Consider the following 17,420-nt stretch of genomic DNA (forward strand, 5'->3'; position numbering starts at 1 on the left):
AAGCCAAGCAGAGACAGAGACCAACTGACGGACAAGGGAAGGGACAGATCACAGAGCCGGGGAGGGGGAGAAAACAGAGCAGAGGTAGCCACTACCGTTTCCTGTGACCGTGTAGGACTTCGGTAGTCAGAGAAGGTTACTAAGTGGGAAGGCCACCATGGACAAGGCCTGAAGACTGTGCCTCTGAGTTTGGCCGCCTGCGGAGTCACCGCTCACGGAGGATGTGCAGGCTCCGCTGCACAACCACCTCCAGCAACGGGGGCCCATTCAGGAGCCAGGGGACAGCCAGAGCCCTGTCCAACAGCCCGTCAGACCGGGCCCCAGCAGGCCCTGTGCCGCCCAGGAGCCAGTGCTTCTGACACAGGCCACGGCCCCCCTGACATCATGCCTGCTGCTGTCACCAAGCCCGCCTGTTCACCAGATCCAAACCTTTTGGGACGCAGAGTGGACGACAGGCTGGAGAGGGGTGGGGAGAGGTGGGGGGAGGTGGGCAGCTGCAGGTGGGAGGAGTCAGGACACGGGGAAGGGGCTGTGTGGGCCAAGCCGGGACTAGCGTGGCTTCAGCTGGGCAGCATGAGGACACGGGTGCAAAGGGCTCGGGTGCTGCCCCAGGACAAGGAAACGTATTTGTTAACTTGTGCCTTTTGTCCAGCTATTCCGAGAACGTGTTCCACAGGCAAGTATTCTGAGGGGGGGGAGGGGGCCCCTCCTGGTCCCCAGCAGCAGGGAGTGGGGCCCTCTGGGGCTCGTGATCTGTCATCTGAGGGGGCTGCCCAGGAGCCTGGTCAGCAGACTGAGGCTTACCGGAGGCACCTGACTTTAGAGTCAAAGTGACTTAGGGACTTGTCACACCAGGTGGCCCGGTCTGCAGGCTGATGGAGGGGGCGACTGGGCACATCTCTGCAGCACGGTGGCCCGGCCGCCCCATGGCACGGGTGGGAGTGCTCCCCAGGGAGGGCGGCCTCGGCCCCACCAGGAACGCGCACCCCCTCTGGCTACACAGCAGGGAGCTCAGAGGCAACAGGGTCGGTTTCCCCATGAGCCTCTCAAGAACACGCCGTGAGGAGCAGTAAGGGATCAGCTCGAGGCTGCGGGACCGTCTGCGGCCTGACGCGTACATGCTCACCCGACCTCCAGAGGAAACTCCACTGTGGCTCCGACCCCCCCCCACTGAGACACCGAGACTCCTTGGGAAAATGTATTTGATCGGGACGATTCCAGCTGGGCCCCAGGTGGATGGGATCCAAATGCAAGGGCCGTCTTCGCCCGTCTGTGACCGCAGAACAGCTTCCTCACGCCAGGACCACCATCGGCCATAACCTCCAAGGCAAGAGCAGCGTCTTCAGGCCACATCGTCCCCACCGCCAGCTGTTCTCAACCATAGAGAAGTGGTGGCCATCGGCTCAGCCCATCGGACACCGGGCTGGCTCACGGCTGCACAGAGCCAGGTCACAACCTCTGGAGGTGTCCCCAGGCACCCCGGGCCAGAGGGCATCCCGGAGCAGCAGGTGTCTGGGGCAGATGGGCAGGACCAGGGTCAATGGCACCCAGTGCCGGGGTCCCAGCTTTCCTCTGAGGGGTCTCCTAGGGCCGTTCTGGTTGCTGTGGGCAACACTGGGGAGCCACGGCTTGTCCTGGCACCGTTACCAGTCTCGTCTGATCAAGGAGGCCCAGCCGTGGCTGTAGGTCTACGTCACACGTAGTCCAGAATCTCGGTCTCCATCTCGTTCTCGCTGCCGTCGGATGGCTTGAAGTCCTCCTCCTCCTCCTCCTCGTCCTCGTCTTCCCCAGACTCGTACGTCAGCTGTTCTTTCTCGCCATCAGCCTTGGTCGGGCTGGAGAAGAGAGCTGGGGCCGGGAGACAAGGCCGTGTGTGTCCCAGCACAGGCTTCCCCGGTGTCCACCAGCCCAGCTACTGGTGGTCCCAGCCTCCAGACCAGCAATCAGGCTCCTGGAGGCCTACTGACACTTACGGGCGGCTGGGCTCAAGCCCTGGGGAAGCCGCTCTGGGGGGGCGCGGGGGGCTGGCGGACCGGCACTCTGCAGTTTTACAAGCGCTTCAGGGGAGTATGAGGCCAACGGCTTTGAAAACCACTTCCCCCCGGAGGAGGCTAGGTGGCTTCACCGGTCCAAGGGACCCCGAGAATGCACAGGACATTTTGTGTGAATGCTTTTCTCTGGGGAGAAGGTCCGCGGCCTCGGGAGGATTCTCGAGAGGCCGTGTCCCAAACGGGGCTGAGACCCTTGCTCCCATCAGCTCCGTGGAGCACAGACGGTCTGGGAGGAAGCCGTGCTCACTCTCCCCCGCCCCTCATCATACCCGCAGACCAGGAGCGCCCCCTCCTCTTCCTCACTCCCCCCCCACACCCACTGCCCCTGCTCTCCGAGTGCAAGAAGACAGGCCGAACGTGCCCACACGTGGCTGGAAGAGGGAGGGTGGTGTCAGGGCACAAAGCGGTGGCTCCGATGGCAGCACCAGCCCTGCTGCAGCCCGGCCCTCCGGGCCCATCTCCTGCCTTAGCCCCCAGGCTGAGCACCGTGACTCCCACCCGTGGAGACCTGGTGGGCAGGCCGGGGGACCGGCTCCTGGCAGGGGGTGGGACGATTCCACCCGGGTGCAATTTCTTGGGGGATGGGTCCGCTAGGGAGGCTTGCTCTGTCCCCAGAGCGGGGCATCCCTTTACCCCGATCGGCTCTCACCAGGCCTCTTGGAGCGGATGGTCTGCCGGATCATGAGGGACATGGTGTCCCTCAGGTTGTCACTGGTCTTGGGGAGGCACCAGCCATCTCGCTCTGTGCAGCAGCTCTCGGCCCCGTCGTTGCGGTGAACGATTCTCTGTAACCTGGGGGTCAGGCCACGGCGTCTCGGGTGGGCTTTCTGCCCACAGGTGCCGTAAGGGTTTGGCAGCGGTGGGGCCGTGCCTGGAAAAACAGCACTCGGACGGCCGCGCGGGGGGGCGAGCACAGGACCGAACACCCACGGGACGCTGGACACTCCCAGCCAAGGTCCTTAACCGGCGTGGCCCCCGACCCCAAGGTGCGCACAAAGCGGGATGCGGCCGCACACGCTCTCCTGTGAGAACCCCCGGCCCTCACCAGATTTCAGGCCGTGTCTGACGTGCTCCCGTCTCTTCCCATCCCAGCTCCCCCCACCCCTTCTTTAAACACCGTAAGAACTGGGTGAAAGGCTCCTGGGATTCTGGTCCGCCGGGGAGGATCAGGCACCGGGTCCTAGACCTCCATGGGGGCAGAGGAGGGAGAGGCCCAAGACTCAACCACAAGACACGTCGGCGCCCAGCCCGGCACCGCAGCTCAGAGGCACAGCCCAGGCGGACCCCAGAAATGGTCCCTGGCAGCCGCCAGGCTGACGCGGGAGCCCCGTGGTGCCCACCGCCCTGGGCGGGGCTTCCCGCCGAGACGGGCCGAGCAGAACAGCTTCGGGACACCTTGGTCCCGAGCCCCGCCCTCCTCACCCTGGCGTCTCAGGGCCCCTTCACGTACGTACTCTTCCACATTCAGGTCACATAACTGGTAGAACATCTGGCGATAGGGCGGCAGGGCCCCCTCCCGGAAGACGTAGACTGAGTCCTGGGGAGAGGACAGGGCGGGAAGGTGGGTCGGAGCTCGCCCCGGCCAGTCCACACCCGGCGGGCCGGCTCTTCCCCTGGACTCAGGCGGCGCAGACAGGCCAGAGGCCGGGAGTAGGCGCGCAGAGGCTCTGACTCCCCAGGAGGGGTCCCCCGGCCCCCGGGACCATGAGCCGCCTGCGTGGCCGGCCGCGGTATGGCGCGGGCTGTCATGCCAGCTTCGCGGGCCCTCGCGGTGCGCCCTCATTCCTCACCGCCTCCTACCAACTGGTCCCGTTCTGCTGCCCTGCACGCTGCCCGCCCTCTCCCCCTCTGCTGCACGTGCCCCTGGCACGTGTCCCCTACGAGACAGCTGAGCCGAGGCTGGGGGTGCAACTCACAGCAGCCCAAGTGGGCGGGAGGCCCACGGAATCCCACGTCCGGTGAGCCAAGGACCCCGTAAGCCCGTGAGCCCCCCACAGCGGGGCCAGGTGGTCTGCCGTGGCCCCGCGTGCATGTGGGCATCCGCCCCACTGGGCCGGTCCAGGTGGCGGCCACGGGCTCACGAAGGGCAGCCACGCACAGCTGCCGGTGTTGCGCTCCCCGCTGACACCGGCCACTGCCTCTTTGCCCAGATGCTCAAGGCCCCCGGGGCTGGGCGGCTCACACCCTGAGCTCTCACTGTGCTCCCCAAGGCCATCCTGGAAGCTGGGAGCTGTGCAGAGGCACCAAGTGGGAAGAGCTGCCTCGGGCCCCTCCTGGTGGCCTCGACCCGGGAGATGAGAGCACGTGCGAGTGTGTGTGCGCGCGTCTGGCCTGCACGAGGGGGGTGCCTCCTTTCCACGGTCCACCGCACCCCCAACCAGGCAGGCGGATGCTCTCCTTTGGGGCTCAGGGGCACCCACCTTGAGCTTGTACTTGTTAGAGGTCGATTTCCGCGTGCCACCTGTCCCCGACGGACCCAGGCCCTGCTTCAGGTCGTGCATGGTGACAAGCTGGCTGGCTGCAAGGGGACAGCAACAATACTTTGGAATCCGGGAGGACGTTTCTCCCCACCCCTCCCGGAGCGCTGGCCCCTTGGGAAGCCCCACCGTACCCCACCCCACCCCACCCCACCCCAGCATGCTGATGCCCACCTCCCTCAGCGTCTCCGTGAGGGCAAATCAGCCTGATCCACAGGGCGAGCCGGGGCACTTACGCATCTTTTTGACAGTGATGGGGAGGCTGTAGTTGTAGGTGCTGCGCTTGGCCTTGACAGGCATATCACTCGGGGCGTAACCTGCAGACGAGGAAGGGCATGTCGGGTGCATGCGGGTGCAGGGCCCTCCTGGCCATCAGAAGTGGCTTTGCGCTAGTCGCACACCAGGGTTCACTGGGGCCGGCTCCTGAGAAGGGGACTCCAGGCCCCCAGGCCCCAGAGGCCACCCTTACGGCACCGACCACACAGGACTGTGTGCTGGCGCTCTGCGTGCGCTGCCTCACTGCAGGCCTGGGGACCAGGCGGTATTGGGTGCCCGGCCCCCACCGCAGGAACCGTAACAGGTGGAGGGACCGAGTGCACGAATAACGAGTTTAGCGGCTCGAAGGCCAATGGTGGAGCTGGGACCCAGGCTGGGATCCCCATCTCTCTGCTATTCTGCAGAGATCTCACCCAGGAGGAAAAGACTTTTTTATCTTCGCCATAGGGATACATTCCCATTACAGAAGAAAATGCTGTAGAAAAAGACATTGAGAGAGAGAAAGAAAACCAAGGTGTTAGTAATTTTTACCGTATTTCATTCCACAACGGATTCGGAAGTCAAGGACTTGATAAATTTTGGCATCTGGGTTTTTTCGGGGATCATACCCGTATCGGATCCACAGGCTTCTCCAGGGGCCTGTTATCTGGGGACAAAAGGCGGGAGTTGTGGGGTGGGGCCAAGGCTGGTCCCTGGCTCCCTCAGAGATGTAGGCCTGGGGGGACATGAGTTGGGGACACAGCTCTGGAACCCCACCCCGGCTCTGCCGGGTACAGCTCTGTCACCTTGGGCAGGCCACTTGGTCTTCCTGTTCGAGAGGACAGGAGCCCCCTTTTCCATTGTTTCTGTGAGGATTAAATGAGATGATGACCCAGGAGCCTTCACCACGGTGCCTGGCACATAGTAAGTGCCCAATAAATGTTACTGCCATCCTAATGGACAGGATATACTGTCCCCAAACAGTACTCCTAAAGCCCTTATGTCTAGAAAGCCTATGCTAAAAGACAGACAGCCGCTCTCTGAAGTCTGGGGTCCAAGCACAGGAGGGATGAGCCTTCTTCGTGCCCCATCTGTCATCGCCGTTATGGTCACATCTCAGGCTTGCCTCCCAGTGCTCCATGTGGGGACCCTCAGCAGGTAGGACGCCTTCCTCCGGCACCTTTGGCAACCTCAGTAATGACACCTCATCTCCGTGCCCTCCTGGACCGAGTCCAAGGTGGGTCTGCCCCACCCCCACCCCACTCTGCCCGGGTAGAATGAGCCAAGGCTGGGGGCCCTGTGGTTAGGGAGCCTGGTCTCTGCAGCCCAACAGGCTGGGGTCCCAGTGGCTGCGTCACGTGCTGGCTACAGGACCCTGGCACATCGAGGCACCTGTCTGAGCCTTGGCTCTGCCTCAGAGGAAGAAGGGAATCCTGTTGCCACCCCCCAGGGAAGAACAAAGGATGTAACAGGTACACAGCATTTAACCCAGCCCCTGGTCCTTAGAAGGTTCTCGATGTGAGATCCTTTAAAAGCATACAATCCCTTTATTCAGAAGTTATGCGATTACTCTCTAATCCTAAGATCGCCGAGGGACGGCTAGCATTGCTGAGGAGGCTGTAGGGGACCTGCCTGGGGCTGTAACGGGCCTCCCGGGGGCACCAGGACAGAGCCGCCAGCTTTGCCGTGGCTCTGGGAGGTCACAGCAGAGATCAGGGCAATCCTGGCGGGACCCAAGGTGCCAGGCTGGGCAGACACTCACCATGTAATAGGCCACGAAGGGCAGCAGAACCTTGAGCTTGTCAGGGTGGACGCTGATGTTGGCCTTGACAGCGTTACGTGACCAGATGGGACGGATTTCAAACAGCTGGGGGGAGGGGGGTCAAGGCAGAGACCGGGATGAACACCAGCAGCCTCCCGCCCCTCCCCCCCACCGGCTCTGCCTCTCCGGACTGGCCCAGCCCCCAGCAGACCCTTTGGGGGAGGAGCTGGCAGAGAGCGGCTGCTGACAAGCACACGGCAGCCTTTGGGCCTGGCCGCACCCACTCACTGTCCCTGCCTTCACAGGTGGAGCCCCGCACACCCAGCACAGGTCAGGTGTGGCTGCAGGACCTCCGGACTTCCGTGTCCGGAAATGACCACGAAAGACACGGTCTCTGTCCTCATGCAGCTCACAGGGCAGTGGGGGAGGCAGATGAACAAAGAAGCCAGGGCAGGGCCAAGAGGGGGACACGCCAGTGTTCTGGGACCCCAAGCAGCTCCAGCCTAGAGGGTGGAGCCTGAGCTGGGCTATCGTAAAGGCCGAAGCGGACGGCCGGGCCCAAGAGAGGACCGCAGGAGGCCAGTGTGGCTGGTGCATGGCAGGGCCAGGGCTGGAAGCGCCCTATGCCAGGCTGCGGATTGGACTGTGTCCAGAGAACACGGAAGGGCCTCGGACAGTGGTCCCCCAGGTACCGCCTCCAGCGACCAGTGACCGCTAGAAAGGTGTCCACACAGTCTCTTTAAGAAAAAAACCCCAAGGGAACAGTCTGCTTCAGCAAGGGAAGAGGTGAGCCTCGGCCAGCAGCAATGTGGTCTCACTGAGAACCTGCCATCTGTGCCTGTAGAGGCAGGAGTGAGAGGCCCCACGGCTCTCCCAGGACCTGCCAGCCAGGGGATGGGCAGAAGGCCACTCGGTCCCCTCCAGCATGCTGGGGATGAAGCACAGGAGGTGCTCCATGTGGTTTCTTGCTCCAACGATGCATGAGCAAAAGCTTCCCAAACCCAGGCTCCACTGTGAAGTCACAAGCAGACGACGTACCGATTGCTTAGCGCCCCCAAGGAACCGGCTTGTGCCGGCATGGCTTTGACGTGTGACATCTGGAGGTGAAAAGCTCCCACGTGCCGACGAACCGGTTTTAAAAAGTCAGCACAGCCAAAGGCAAAATGATGAGGGACGGAGGGGGGGCCCGGCCGGGTTCCTGGGGGGTGGTCCATGCAGAGGCCGCCCCGAGCTCACCTTCCTCAGCTCCTCCTCCACCTTCCGGTCCACCGGGTTGGTGGAGATCCTCCTCCACGTCTGCACTGCAGCCTCCAGGGGCCGCACGGGCACCTCGTCCTCCTCAAAGTTGACGAAGATGGCATTGTGGGGGCGCCGGGCCCTGCTCAGGCCGATCAGGTTCTCGCCTGAGACGGGGGGGTTGTTGTAGCCTTCCCTGGGGCAGAGAGAGCTGGCGTGGGCCCGGGTGCCGAGGAGACCCCAGGCACGGGCCTGACCAGACCAGGCAGGGAGCCCCCCAGGCTGTGACGCCAGCCGCCTGCCCGTCAGGCGGAGCAGGGAGGTCAGGGAAAGGCGCGGCCACTCAGGACACGGCTGATCAGCTGTCAGGCAACAGCCACGCTTTTATGATTCGCTTATTTAACCCCAAAACAATTGCACGAGGAAGGAACCAATTTCCTACGAGGTAACCGACAGCAGCCAGAAAGCCGCCTGGAGTCAGAGCTCGTGCGGACAGAGCCAGGACTCCCACCCGGGGAGGCTGGCCAGGGGCCCGGTGACGCCTGTCCTGCCTCCCTCCGAAAGAGCACGTTCGGCCCAGAAGCATCTCTGCAACAAGCAGGTGCAGGGAAGACGGACGTTACCGAACTACCATCATACAGCACAGAGGCTGGAAGCGAGTGAGCATTGTAACGCCACGTCTGCTCAGGTCTCTCGTTGGGCACCAGGCCCGGCTGTCGCTGAGGGGGGAGGTCACGAATGTCAAGCCTAGGCGAAAGCAGGGAGAACAGCCTCCAGAAGCCCCACAATCCATCACGAGCTCCAACAGTGACTGCCATCGCATCTGTACCTCACCCCAAACCCCGAGATTCTTCTGAAATGCATTTTAAAGTGTGCCTGGACATCATAGGTTTTCATTCAGGTGATTACTACCTTTTAAATTTGTTTCCATTTTACCTTCATTTTCTACACGAGTACAAACCATCTGTATACTTACAAGGAACAAGGTGATTTTTCACACTGGAAAACACAATTACAAAGACGGGAGCAAGTCTGTGCCTTTTTTGTAACATGACTCCATTAGGAACCATCCTGAACAGGTACAACATTACCCGCTTTTCAAGGCTGCCCCTCGAGACCCCGACCACTCCCAAGAGGGAAGGCAGGGGTGGCGGCTCACTCCAGCCCTGGCAGCCCACCGCCAGAGCACAGCAAGGAGCGGCTGCCCGCCGGGGCCCGTCAGCACAGGGAAAGGACTCCCTGCTAACTTCCTCAAGGACGAGGGACCCCGTCAGGCCAGCCTTCCTCTGCCCGTCGTCCTGTAGGAAGCCAGACCTCCCTGGACCCACAGAGGGGCCAGCAGGGCAGAAAGATCGATGGGGGCCCTGGGAAGAAAGGCAGGTTCTTTCCATTGGCTGGAAAATCGATAAACCACATGGCGGCCAGCCTTCCTCCCTTATCACCCCGTCAGAAGCTTCAGAGCAGCTGCCTACTGGCCCTAGGGGACAGAGGGTGACTCAGCCACTGCCAGCCAGGGCCAGCAGTGCAGAGGGCCTATCCTCTTCTTCTGTGTATTTTGTCCATCTCTGACTCTGAGAGTAAAATGCTTGTGGGATAAAAATAACCAGAACATTTCAGAAATATGCACATGGTCTCTCCCCTAACACTCCTGTGCCGAGGACAGCCGACTAGAACACACTCACGGAAAACTCCATCATCCCATGTGGAGGGTTGCAGGCCGGGAGGGCGCGGCGGACCCTTTCCGCTTCCACGTTTCTGTCACGTTTTGCCCATCTAACCACCACTTGCTCCTGCGGTCAGGAGGGAGTGGGGGCTACGGATCCAACAGGCCGAGGGCCGCGAAGAGGCTGCCGCGTGGCCCGCTTCTGGCTGGGGAGACTGCGAGCGGACCGGTGCCGGAAGGTGCTGGGGAACATGGAAGGCTCCTCGCTCTGGTGACAGAGCGGCAGGTTCAGCAGGGTCGTGTAAGAAAACAAGCCCCTCCCTGCAGGAGGCACGCAGGGTGCGTTCTCGAGGCCGCGCTGCCGGGCTGGGGCTTGAGCTCGGGCAAGCAGCAGACCGGTGCCAGCCGCTGAAGCTGCTACTGCAGCCCGGCCTCCACTAGACAATTCTCACTACTTTGGGCTATGTCTGGAACTCTCCGTATTTTGTTAAAGGAAGAGAACATACCTTCTCCTTCGGACCAAATGTAGGCCCCTTACCATGGCCCATGAGACTCTCACCCCTACCACGCGCCCAGGCTCACTCTGCGACCACTCTGCATGTGCCAATCCTCTGTTCTAGAACGTTCTCCCCAGATCTTCACCTACCCAGCTGTGTCATCGCCCAGGTCTGTTTCAAATGTCAGCCCCTCTGGGGGCCCCCAGCCCTCAGCCCACTCACTGCCCCTTATGACCCACACCCCTTTGATCTCCTCTGAGATGTGCACCAGGCCACAGGCCCATTGCTCACTCATCATCTGCTTGTGTTCCATCCAGCTCCCGGCCCCGCCCAGCACAGGACCTCCTATGTGCTGTGCTGTTCTCGGCTGACGCTGACGCAGGCTCCGAGGAGCGCCCCGGGCCACAACAGGCAGTCAGTGCTTGTTGATGGCAAGAGTCAGTGAGGAAAGAACATTCTCTCACCTTCTAGAGATAACTGCTCTGGGCCCAATCTTCCAGATCTTTCTAGATTTCTATGATCATACCACAGCTTACTTTCATGCTATAGAACGTGCTCCTACGCCTGCTTTCTTCACAGAGTGAGGTACCCTGGGCAAGTGCCACGTCAGTCCACAAGCCTGCTGTCTGAGGCCACGTGGTGCTCCCTGGCACAGAAGGGCTGTGATTCCATTAGCCACCTCCCTACGAATGGACTGGTCACTTGCTTATTCTACCAAACTCTGCCAGGCACTCACCCTTCTAAGTGTTTCATGCTTTTGGGGATGGGACTTCAAGGCTGAGGGTGACATCCTGATTCACTCTCCATGGTGCGGGGAGTTCGGAGCAAGGCCTCCAGCTGGGGCACAGTCACCGGCTGCTCTGTGTCTCGAGGCACTGGAGCCACAGGCTTGAGCGAAGCCGGCAGTGCTGGCTGCCTGACCCGCGAGTGGCAGAGGTGAGCCTCAGACCCAGGCCCTGTGACCGCAGGGCCCTTGCTCTGAACCCTGATGCCGTAGTGGGGTTGGGGGTGGGGCTTACCGGTGCTGTGTCTCCGGTCGGTAGAAATAGTCCACCGGGGTGTCCAGCCGAGAGAAGATGGGCGGGGGGATGTAGAGCGGCAGCTCCTGGTGGAAGAAACTCTCCTTCTCAGGCTTTAGCATGAGCACTTTGTCATACATAGACACGCACCTGCCGCCCGCCTCCGTGTGCACAGCCAAGTACTGGAAGTCGGACATTCCTGGAAAGAGACGGGGCCAGATGGCGGACACCCTCTTACCCCCTCCCAGGAACTGGCAGCTGCTACGCACCCACACCCACGTCTTCTCGGGAGGCGTCGAGGGAGCCGTGCGGTGGGCATTGCCAGGCAACGCTGGCGGGAACCGAAAGGACACCCTTCCGGAAACTTCTGTGCACTTGACTCCGCGCACCTGGACTCACGCGGAGGAGCTGAGGGCTTATGTGGGACGCGAGGCTACGGTCTGGGTCAGTGCTTCCTGAAACGTAACGTGCACACGCCTCACGGGGGACCCTGCCGAAGGCTGCGGGATGCTGTACCTCCCATGAGCTCCCAGGTGGGGCGGTGCTGCTGTCCGGGACGCGCACTGAGCCGAGGGGTGCTGGCTCAAGTACACAGACAGAAGATGAATCACGGAAGACCCTGCCCCAGGAAGGATGGCCCTCTTCGGTGACTACCACGTTCCACCGGAAAGACTGACGTTCAAAACGCCCAACGCAGGGGTCCCAGGCCCTGGTTTCGTTTCTTGCCACTTTCTAGCCCCCTCTTCCTTCTCAATCTTTATTCTGGTCAGATTCTCTCCTAGAACTGCAGCTGCAACCACACGTTCCTAAGGCTCGGCTAGTAACCTGCCAAGTGCCTCCTGTGTGCGCGAACCAGCCCCTTCACAGCACCCCTGACCTGGACCCTCCACGAGGGCCTAAGGAACCAGGGCCCCACACTGTTCGGACGAGAGCCCGAGGCTGAGGGAAGCCAAGCTACCCACCCAAACAGACTTGCTGTTCCTTACTTGCCCTCCTCATCCCATCCCTTACTGCCTCCTCACTGGGGCTCCCTATGGGTAGCAAACTGGATTGAAGGCCCCACGGGACACACCCAATTGGCCAAGAGTCCAAAGAACATGAGGTCCCAAGGGGCTGAGGTGATCTGGGAAGGCTTCAGACAAGAGGCAAGACCGGCAGGGGGTCAAGCCTTAGGGAAGTTTCCAAAACCCTGAGGGTCAAAAATTGGAGGCCTGCTAACCAGCTTTATTTGGCCCTACATAATGGCCTTAAAAATTAAAAGATTACTCATAGAATCGAGCTCTTCTTAAGAATGCAGAAGGTGGAACAGCAGTGAGCCCACAGTCCACGGCCTGCACTGTCCCGCTCCGCTCATGCCCCACCCGATTCCTGAGCATATATGGCCCTCTTCACTGTGTGGATGAGCCACAGAGTACCTGCAGGAGTGTGGGCACAGGTCCTGAAATAAGCCAACGCAGTAAGCTGCAGTTACCTTGAAATTTATAAACGGTGGAGATGATGCCAAGCATCTCTATGTCGAATGTGACCTCGGGGTGGGCCCCAGGACCCGGCACCGCCCTCTGTCGCTTCGTCTTCCTCCTGATCCGCAGCAGCAGGCTGCTGGTACTGAAGCGGTTGGCGCATACCGGGTGGCAGTAAGGGTCCTTGGGCCGGAAGTACAGCTCCAGCCTCTTGGTGGGGTCTGCGTAGATCTGTGGCAAAGGCCAAGGAAGACAGTGAAGCAGTGCCCGCCTAAGCAGCTGGCAGGGAGCTGCTCCTGTCTCAACAAAAGCCTGACGGTGACCCAGCTGACGAGGGAAGGCCCAGGAGGCTGATGTTTCGTTCTGAGCTTTTAGTTCTCAGAAGACCCATTTTTCAAATCCGGGTATCTGTTTTTTATGTAGGAGAGAAAATGAGGATCGTCTCTCCCTTCTGAGAGGCTGGAAAGTTGGAGATAATAACTACCAGTTAAATGAAGCCATCACCTCGCAGATGCCTGTTTGGTGTGGGCAGTCATGCACCTCTCCCAGCAAGACTGCGGCGGGGGGTGAGGGGGTGTCTTCTCATCCCTGAGTTTACCATGGAGGAACTGAGGTTGGCAGGGGGAGTGGCTTGTCTTGACCTTCCTACTCTAGGAACTACCTGCTCCAAAGGGTCCTGCTATTCAGACTTCCGTGCAAATGTTTCCAAGTCCGAAGGAAATGGAATCAACTAGGAACAAGCACAAGTATGGCTAAGTATCACTCCTCCTTTTGAAGTCTTGGTTCGTTCTCCTTAAAACGAGGTACTAACAGCACCCCCTCGCAGGACTGCTGTATGCAGACGTATGCAGCACACTCAGTCTGCTAAGTCATGGTAACCACTCGGCACGTGTCGCCCACATAGGGTAAGAGTAGTGTCAGCTGTGTGCGTATGAAAACACCAATGATGCTCACTGAGCCCAGATCATCTGCTCTCTAGTTTGCTGGCTCCCCAACACTAAGGACACAGCCTGGCCCTTAGGAGGTGCTCAGGAAACGTGGAGGGAAAGAAGGTTAAAAGGAGGCCCAACCCTCAGGAATCCCTTCTCGCCAAACACTGGCCTATGAGACCACGAGGCTGGGAATAACCCCAGACATGGATCTGGCAGAGGACGTGCACAAGAAGCACTGACAGAATGAACCAATGACCAGTGTCTTCTCAAAGGCTCTCATTGTAGTTGGGTACAAATATCCCTGAGGTTACTGACAGTAAGGATTCTGTCAGTACCACAGTAAAGTCAATAAATCAGGATCAAACAGCAAAACGTGACTAACAGCCTCTATGGCATCCTGTGCTTAATGACAGGTTTTCAATATTCATTAAGGAGGAGGAAGCAGCAGGTAAGAGTTCAGACTTCAGAGGGCAGAAATGCATGAGTTCAAACCCCCACTGCACCACGCGGGAGTTTTTTGACCCAGCTTTTCTTACCTGGTATCTTTATCTGAAAAGTGGGAATAATGGTACCTAACTCCCTGGATTGTTGTGAGGATTCAATCACGCATCTGGCAAGTATTTTGGAAGAAGGCACTGTTATGGATGTTAGGACTATAGAACTAAACAAGAGAGACCAAGTCCTGCTCTCATGCAGTTTACAGTCTCAGAGCCAAGCGACCAAGACGGACAATAAACGCGTTAAAACACAATTTCAGACTGCAATTAACAGATTGAAGGGGCAGGTATGAACTACTAAGGCCACTTTAATTAGGGCAGAGAAGGACTCTCTACAGAAGAGACATGTCAATATTTGGTGCACGGAAAAGCACTTCCCCGGAGCCTTGCACAAGGCAAGAATTCATCCCAGCTCCCTTATTTTCCTGCAGACCTTGAACAAATTGCCTCGGTTTCCTTGTAAAATGCGGACGTCAGTGGCTACTGGGCAGGGTTCTAATTTGGATCAGATGTCAGTAAAGCACCTGGAACTGAGCCTGATACCGAAGAAGTTGCTAGCCATTACTATCTTTAACCCTAACCACACATTTCATCCCCTGTCCCGTTGGCCAGCGGTCTTGATCCGCAGCGCTTGGGTCTTCTCTGTGAATGAGAACAGGGCAGCCCAGCACACCGCGGGGGCTGCAGCTGAGCTGCGCTCGGGCTGCGCCGCCGAGGCTGCGGCTCCCGGGAGGAGGGGACGGAAAGGACACCCCACCCCTCTCGGGGTCTCCCGTCGCTCCCGCCACTCCAAGGCAAGTCCCCGCCCACTGGCCGCCGAGCGCCCTGCTCAAGCGCCGTTACCAAGGAAACCACACTTCCCTGGGCGGTCCCTCCCGCCGTGGTCCCGCGACTCCGCCCCCCCCCCCCCCCGCCGCGCTATTCCCCCTCCCACCCCAGCTGCTCACCCGGGAGACGCCCTCCTCGCCGCCCAGAGTCGGCAGCATCTTGGACACGTCGCGCACCACGCCTGGGTACTCCACGCACACCATGCGTCGCTCGCGCCGCAGGTCCACGGGGACCGCGGTCCCTGGCCCCGCGTCCGCCGCCGCCATCCCTGCACGTCTGGTCCGGCTCGTCGCGGTCCGGCCCTCCACGCGTTCCTAGGGGCCTCTCGCAGTGGTTCCGCCAAAGAATTGTTCCGGGTTCCCTCGCTGCTCGCGTCTCTCTACATCCCTGGGCTTAGCGAGACTCGAGGCCTCTGGGAGCGAAGGCCCGAGGGGAGGCCCCAAGGTTTCGGGGTGATCGACCGCCTGGTCCTCAATTCTGTGTTTAAAATGATGAGGGTACCCCGAGGGGCGGGACGACGGTTTGCCGCTCCCAGCAACCCAAGTGGGACTCGGACTGTAAGACACCGCCCAGTTCTCGCTTTTAGCCAATGAAGCGTCAGGGGGAAGCCAGCTTCCGCCCCTTCTACTAGCTCTTAGGTTTCACCCAATGAAGAGCCAGAGCTGGGCCGGGTCCCCGCCCCTTCCTAGGGCTCCTTCCAATGACGGCTAGGGGGCGGGCCCGAGGCAGACTTCCGGCCCGCCTTCCGGCGACGGACAGTCCCTGCGCTGAGTAGATTTCCGGCCTGGAGCGCGGAGGGGATTTCGTGGGGTCCGGGGCCCGCTCCTGCCGGCTGCTCCGGGGAGGAGTCTCCGGCGGCGGGGGTAGGTGGACCTGGAAGTGCCAGCGTGAAGACATTGCGCTTTGAAAGCTCTCCTCACGTCCACGCACAGAAAAACCCCGGAGCTCGGGTCGGAAAGCGGAGTGAAGTCCCTCGTTTCGTAGTTATTAAGCGTCTACCGTGTGCTGGGAACTACTCAGAACCTAACAGAGGAGCGGAGCATGAAGTGAGCGGCCCTGTGGCAGACCCTGAAGCGAGGGGCATGGCCCATTCCAGGAAGTGACAGAGGACAAAACTGTAGGGAGCAGACTGGGGGACATTGAGGGAGGGGTCAGAGGTCGACATATGCCAGACGGAGCCTAAAAATGTGTGCGTCCAACCTGTCGGCTCTTTCTGAGTGCGATGTTGAAGCGTTGAAGGGTTTTATACCGGGAGTGGCTTGATCTGACTTGTGCATGTAAAAGACTCTAGCTGTGGTGTAGACAATGGATCAGAGAGGGCAGAAGCCCGCTCAGATAAACCCACTGAGACGCTGCATAATCCAGGCAAGAGATGCTGCCCGGGGCCAGGGAAGTGGCAGTGAGAATGGGAAGAAGGGGCTGGATTTGCGAATATTAGGAGGAATTAAAAAAAAAAAAAAAAGCAGGGGACCCCTTGGATGTGGGTACCCTAGGTTTCTGAAATGATTCTTAAATCAAACGGAGATTTACTTCATTGCTCTAGAGGATGTAAGGAGGCTGCATAAATGGCTGCAAAGGCCAAATAATGTATTTTAAAAAGAAAAACCTGTAAGCTGGATGTGAAATATATGTCATTATATTATAATTGGAAGACCCAGCCAGGAGTCCCCTAAAATGAAAGAAAGGCCCCCGCATGTGAGGGCTTGGCAGTCCCTGACCTGCCTCTCTGGCAGGAACTGGTGCATTTGCTATCACCAAAGAAGATTCAGCGCAGTGAGGCTGGGACAATCCTCCACATTTGTTTCACGCCTTGAGATGCAATTTCCTTCAAGGTTTTCGCGTCCTTTTGTTCTCATTCCATGCTCACCAAGCAGTTTTCTGGTGGTTTGTTCCATTTTCCAGAAGGGAGACGCTAAATGGCATATGGATTGAACCCCTCCCTACAATTGTAAATCAATAAATTGGTGTGTTATATCAGACTCCCATGCGTTTGGTACCCATGAGTCAATACTGAGTCCTGGCTGGGGAGCCCCTTCAACGGGGAGCCCTGGGCTTGGGAGGTTATTGATTCTGTGTTAGCGAAGGGCATGGAGGGCTTTGGAAAATGTTTTCTGTGGGCCCCCGAATCAATATTCCTTTCCGGGCCGCTGGGTCAGTCTGGGAAGCGCACAGGTGTTTAAACTCCTCTCCAGCGGGGGCTGGATTCTCCCCACGCCCTTAGAATTGGAGAGAAGGAGTAGTGTTCACTTTTGACCACCCGATGGCGACAGAGCGTCCTCGCAGGCAACGTCGCCACCTGGTGGTCATCGGTGCCCATGACACCCGGAAGAAGGGGAAGTGGCCGCCGAAGGAAGAGAGATGGGCTGTGAGCGCTGGGAACAGAGCTTCCCAGGAGTCCTGTGCTGAGCCGCCGGGGTCAGCAGCTTCCGATCACGTCCGACCGCAGGGAGGCCACGCCCCTTCTACACCCTTGCACGCGCTCCCCAGTCCAGGAATTTCCCCGCACAATCCCACCGCTGCAACCGATGGGGACCCGGGAAGTAGGGTTTATTCAGAGGCTTCAGTTTTCTTTTCAGCTGAAAGTGGGACCCACTGTCGCCAGGAGCCTTCCCCTCCCTAGGCAGCTTGTCATCCCAAAGCAAAGTTAAATACAGGACTGAACTTCAAAGGTCGTTCATAAATGGAGTTTAGGTTGCCAAGTTAAATAGTTTCACAAATGTGCCAGGCAGAGGCAAATTTACAA

The 17,420-nt window shown here is 59.4% G+C and overlaps 1 protein-coding gene across 2 annotated transcripts; it reads right to left on the reverse strand.

Annotated features, from left to right (window-relative positions):
* Positions 1-1,185: 1,185 nt before the first annotated feature.
* Positions 1,186-15,232, reverse strand: GTF3C5 (general transcription factor IIIC subunit 5). Of its 2 annotated transcripts, none has more exons than XM_027035524.2 (11): positions 14,797-15,230; positions 12,432-12,651; positions 10,961-11,159; positions 7,782-7,977; positions 6,546-6,650; positions 5,336-5,450; positions 4,765-4,845; positions 4,472-4,569; positions 3,506-3,588; positions 2,701-2,843; positions 1,186-1,848 (listed from the first exon to the last, which is right to left on the reverse strand). In XM_027035524.2, exons 1-11 carry the CDS (start codon positions 14,941-14,943, stop codon positions 1,694-1,696), a joined length of 1,542 nt encoding a protein of 513 aa, XP_026891325.1. In that variant the 5' UTR covers positions 14,944-15,230; the 3' UTR covers positions 1,186-1,693. The 2 variants fall into 2 exon arrangements, 1 of the variants encoding a protein (XP_026891325.1); XR_003412908.2 differs by having other exon boundaries at positions 1,709-1,848; positions 3,502-3,588; positions 14,797-15,232.
* Between the last annotated feature and the right edge of the window lie 2,188 nt (positions 15,233-17,420).

Source organism: Acinonyx jubatus, chromosome D4, assembly GCF_027475565.1.
Source record: "Acinonyx jubatus isolate Ajub_Pintada_27869175 chromosome D4, VMU_Ajub_asm_v1.0, whole genome shotgun sequence".
Lineage (NCBI taxonomy): Eukaryota > Metazoa > Chordata > Mammalia > Carnivora > Felidae > Acinonyx > Acinonyx jubatus.

Coding starts and splice junctions, on each gene's coding strand:
- GTF3C5 (XM_027035524.2), bottom strand. CDS start 14,943: ATGGCGGCGGCGGACGCGGGGCCAGGGACCGCGGTCCCCGTGGACCTG. Junction 6,651..7,781: donor TGGAGGAGGAGCTGAGGAAG/GTGAGCTCGGGG, acceptor CCCTCCCCCCAG/CTGTTTGAAATCCGTCCCAT. Junction 1,849..2,700: donor CATCCGCTCCAAGAGGCCTG/GTGAGAGCCGAT, acceptor TCCCGGCCCCAG/CTCTCTTCTCCAGCCCGACC.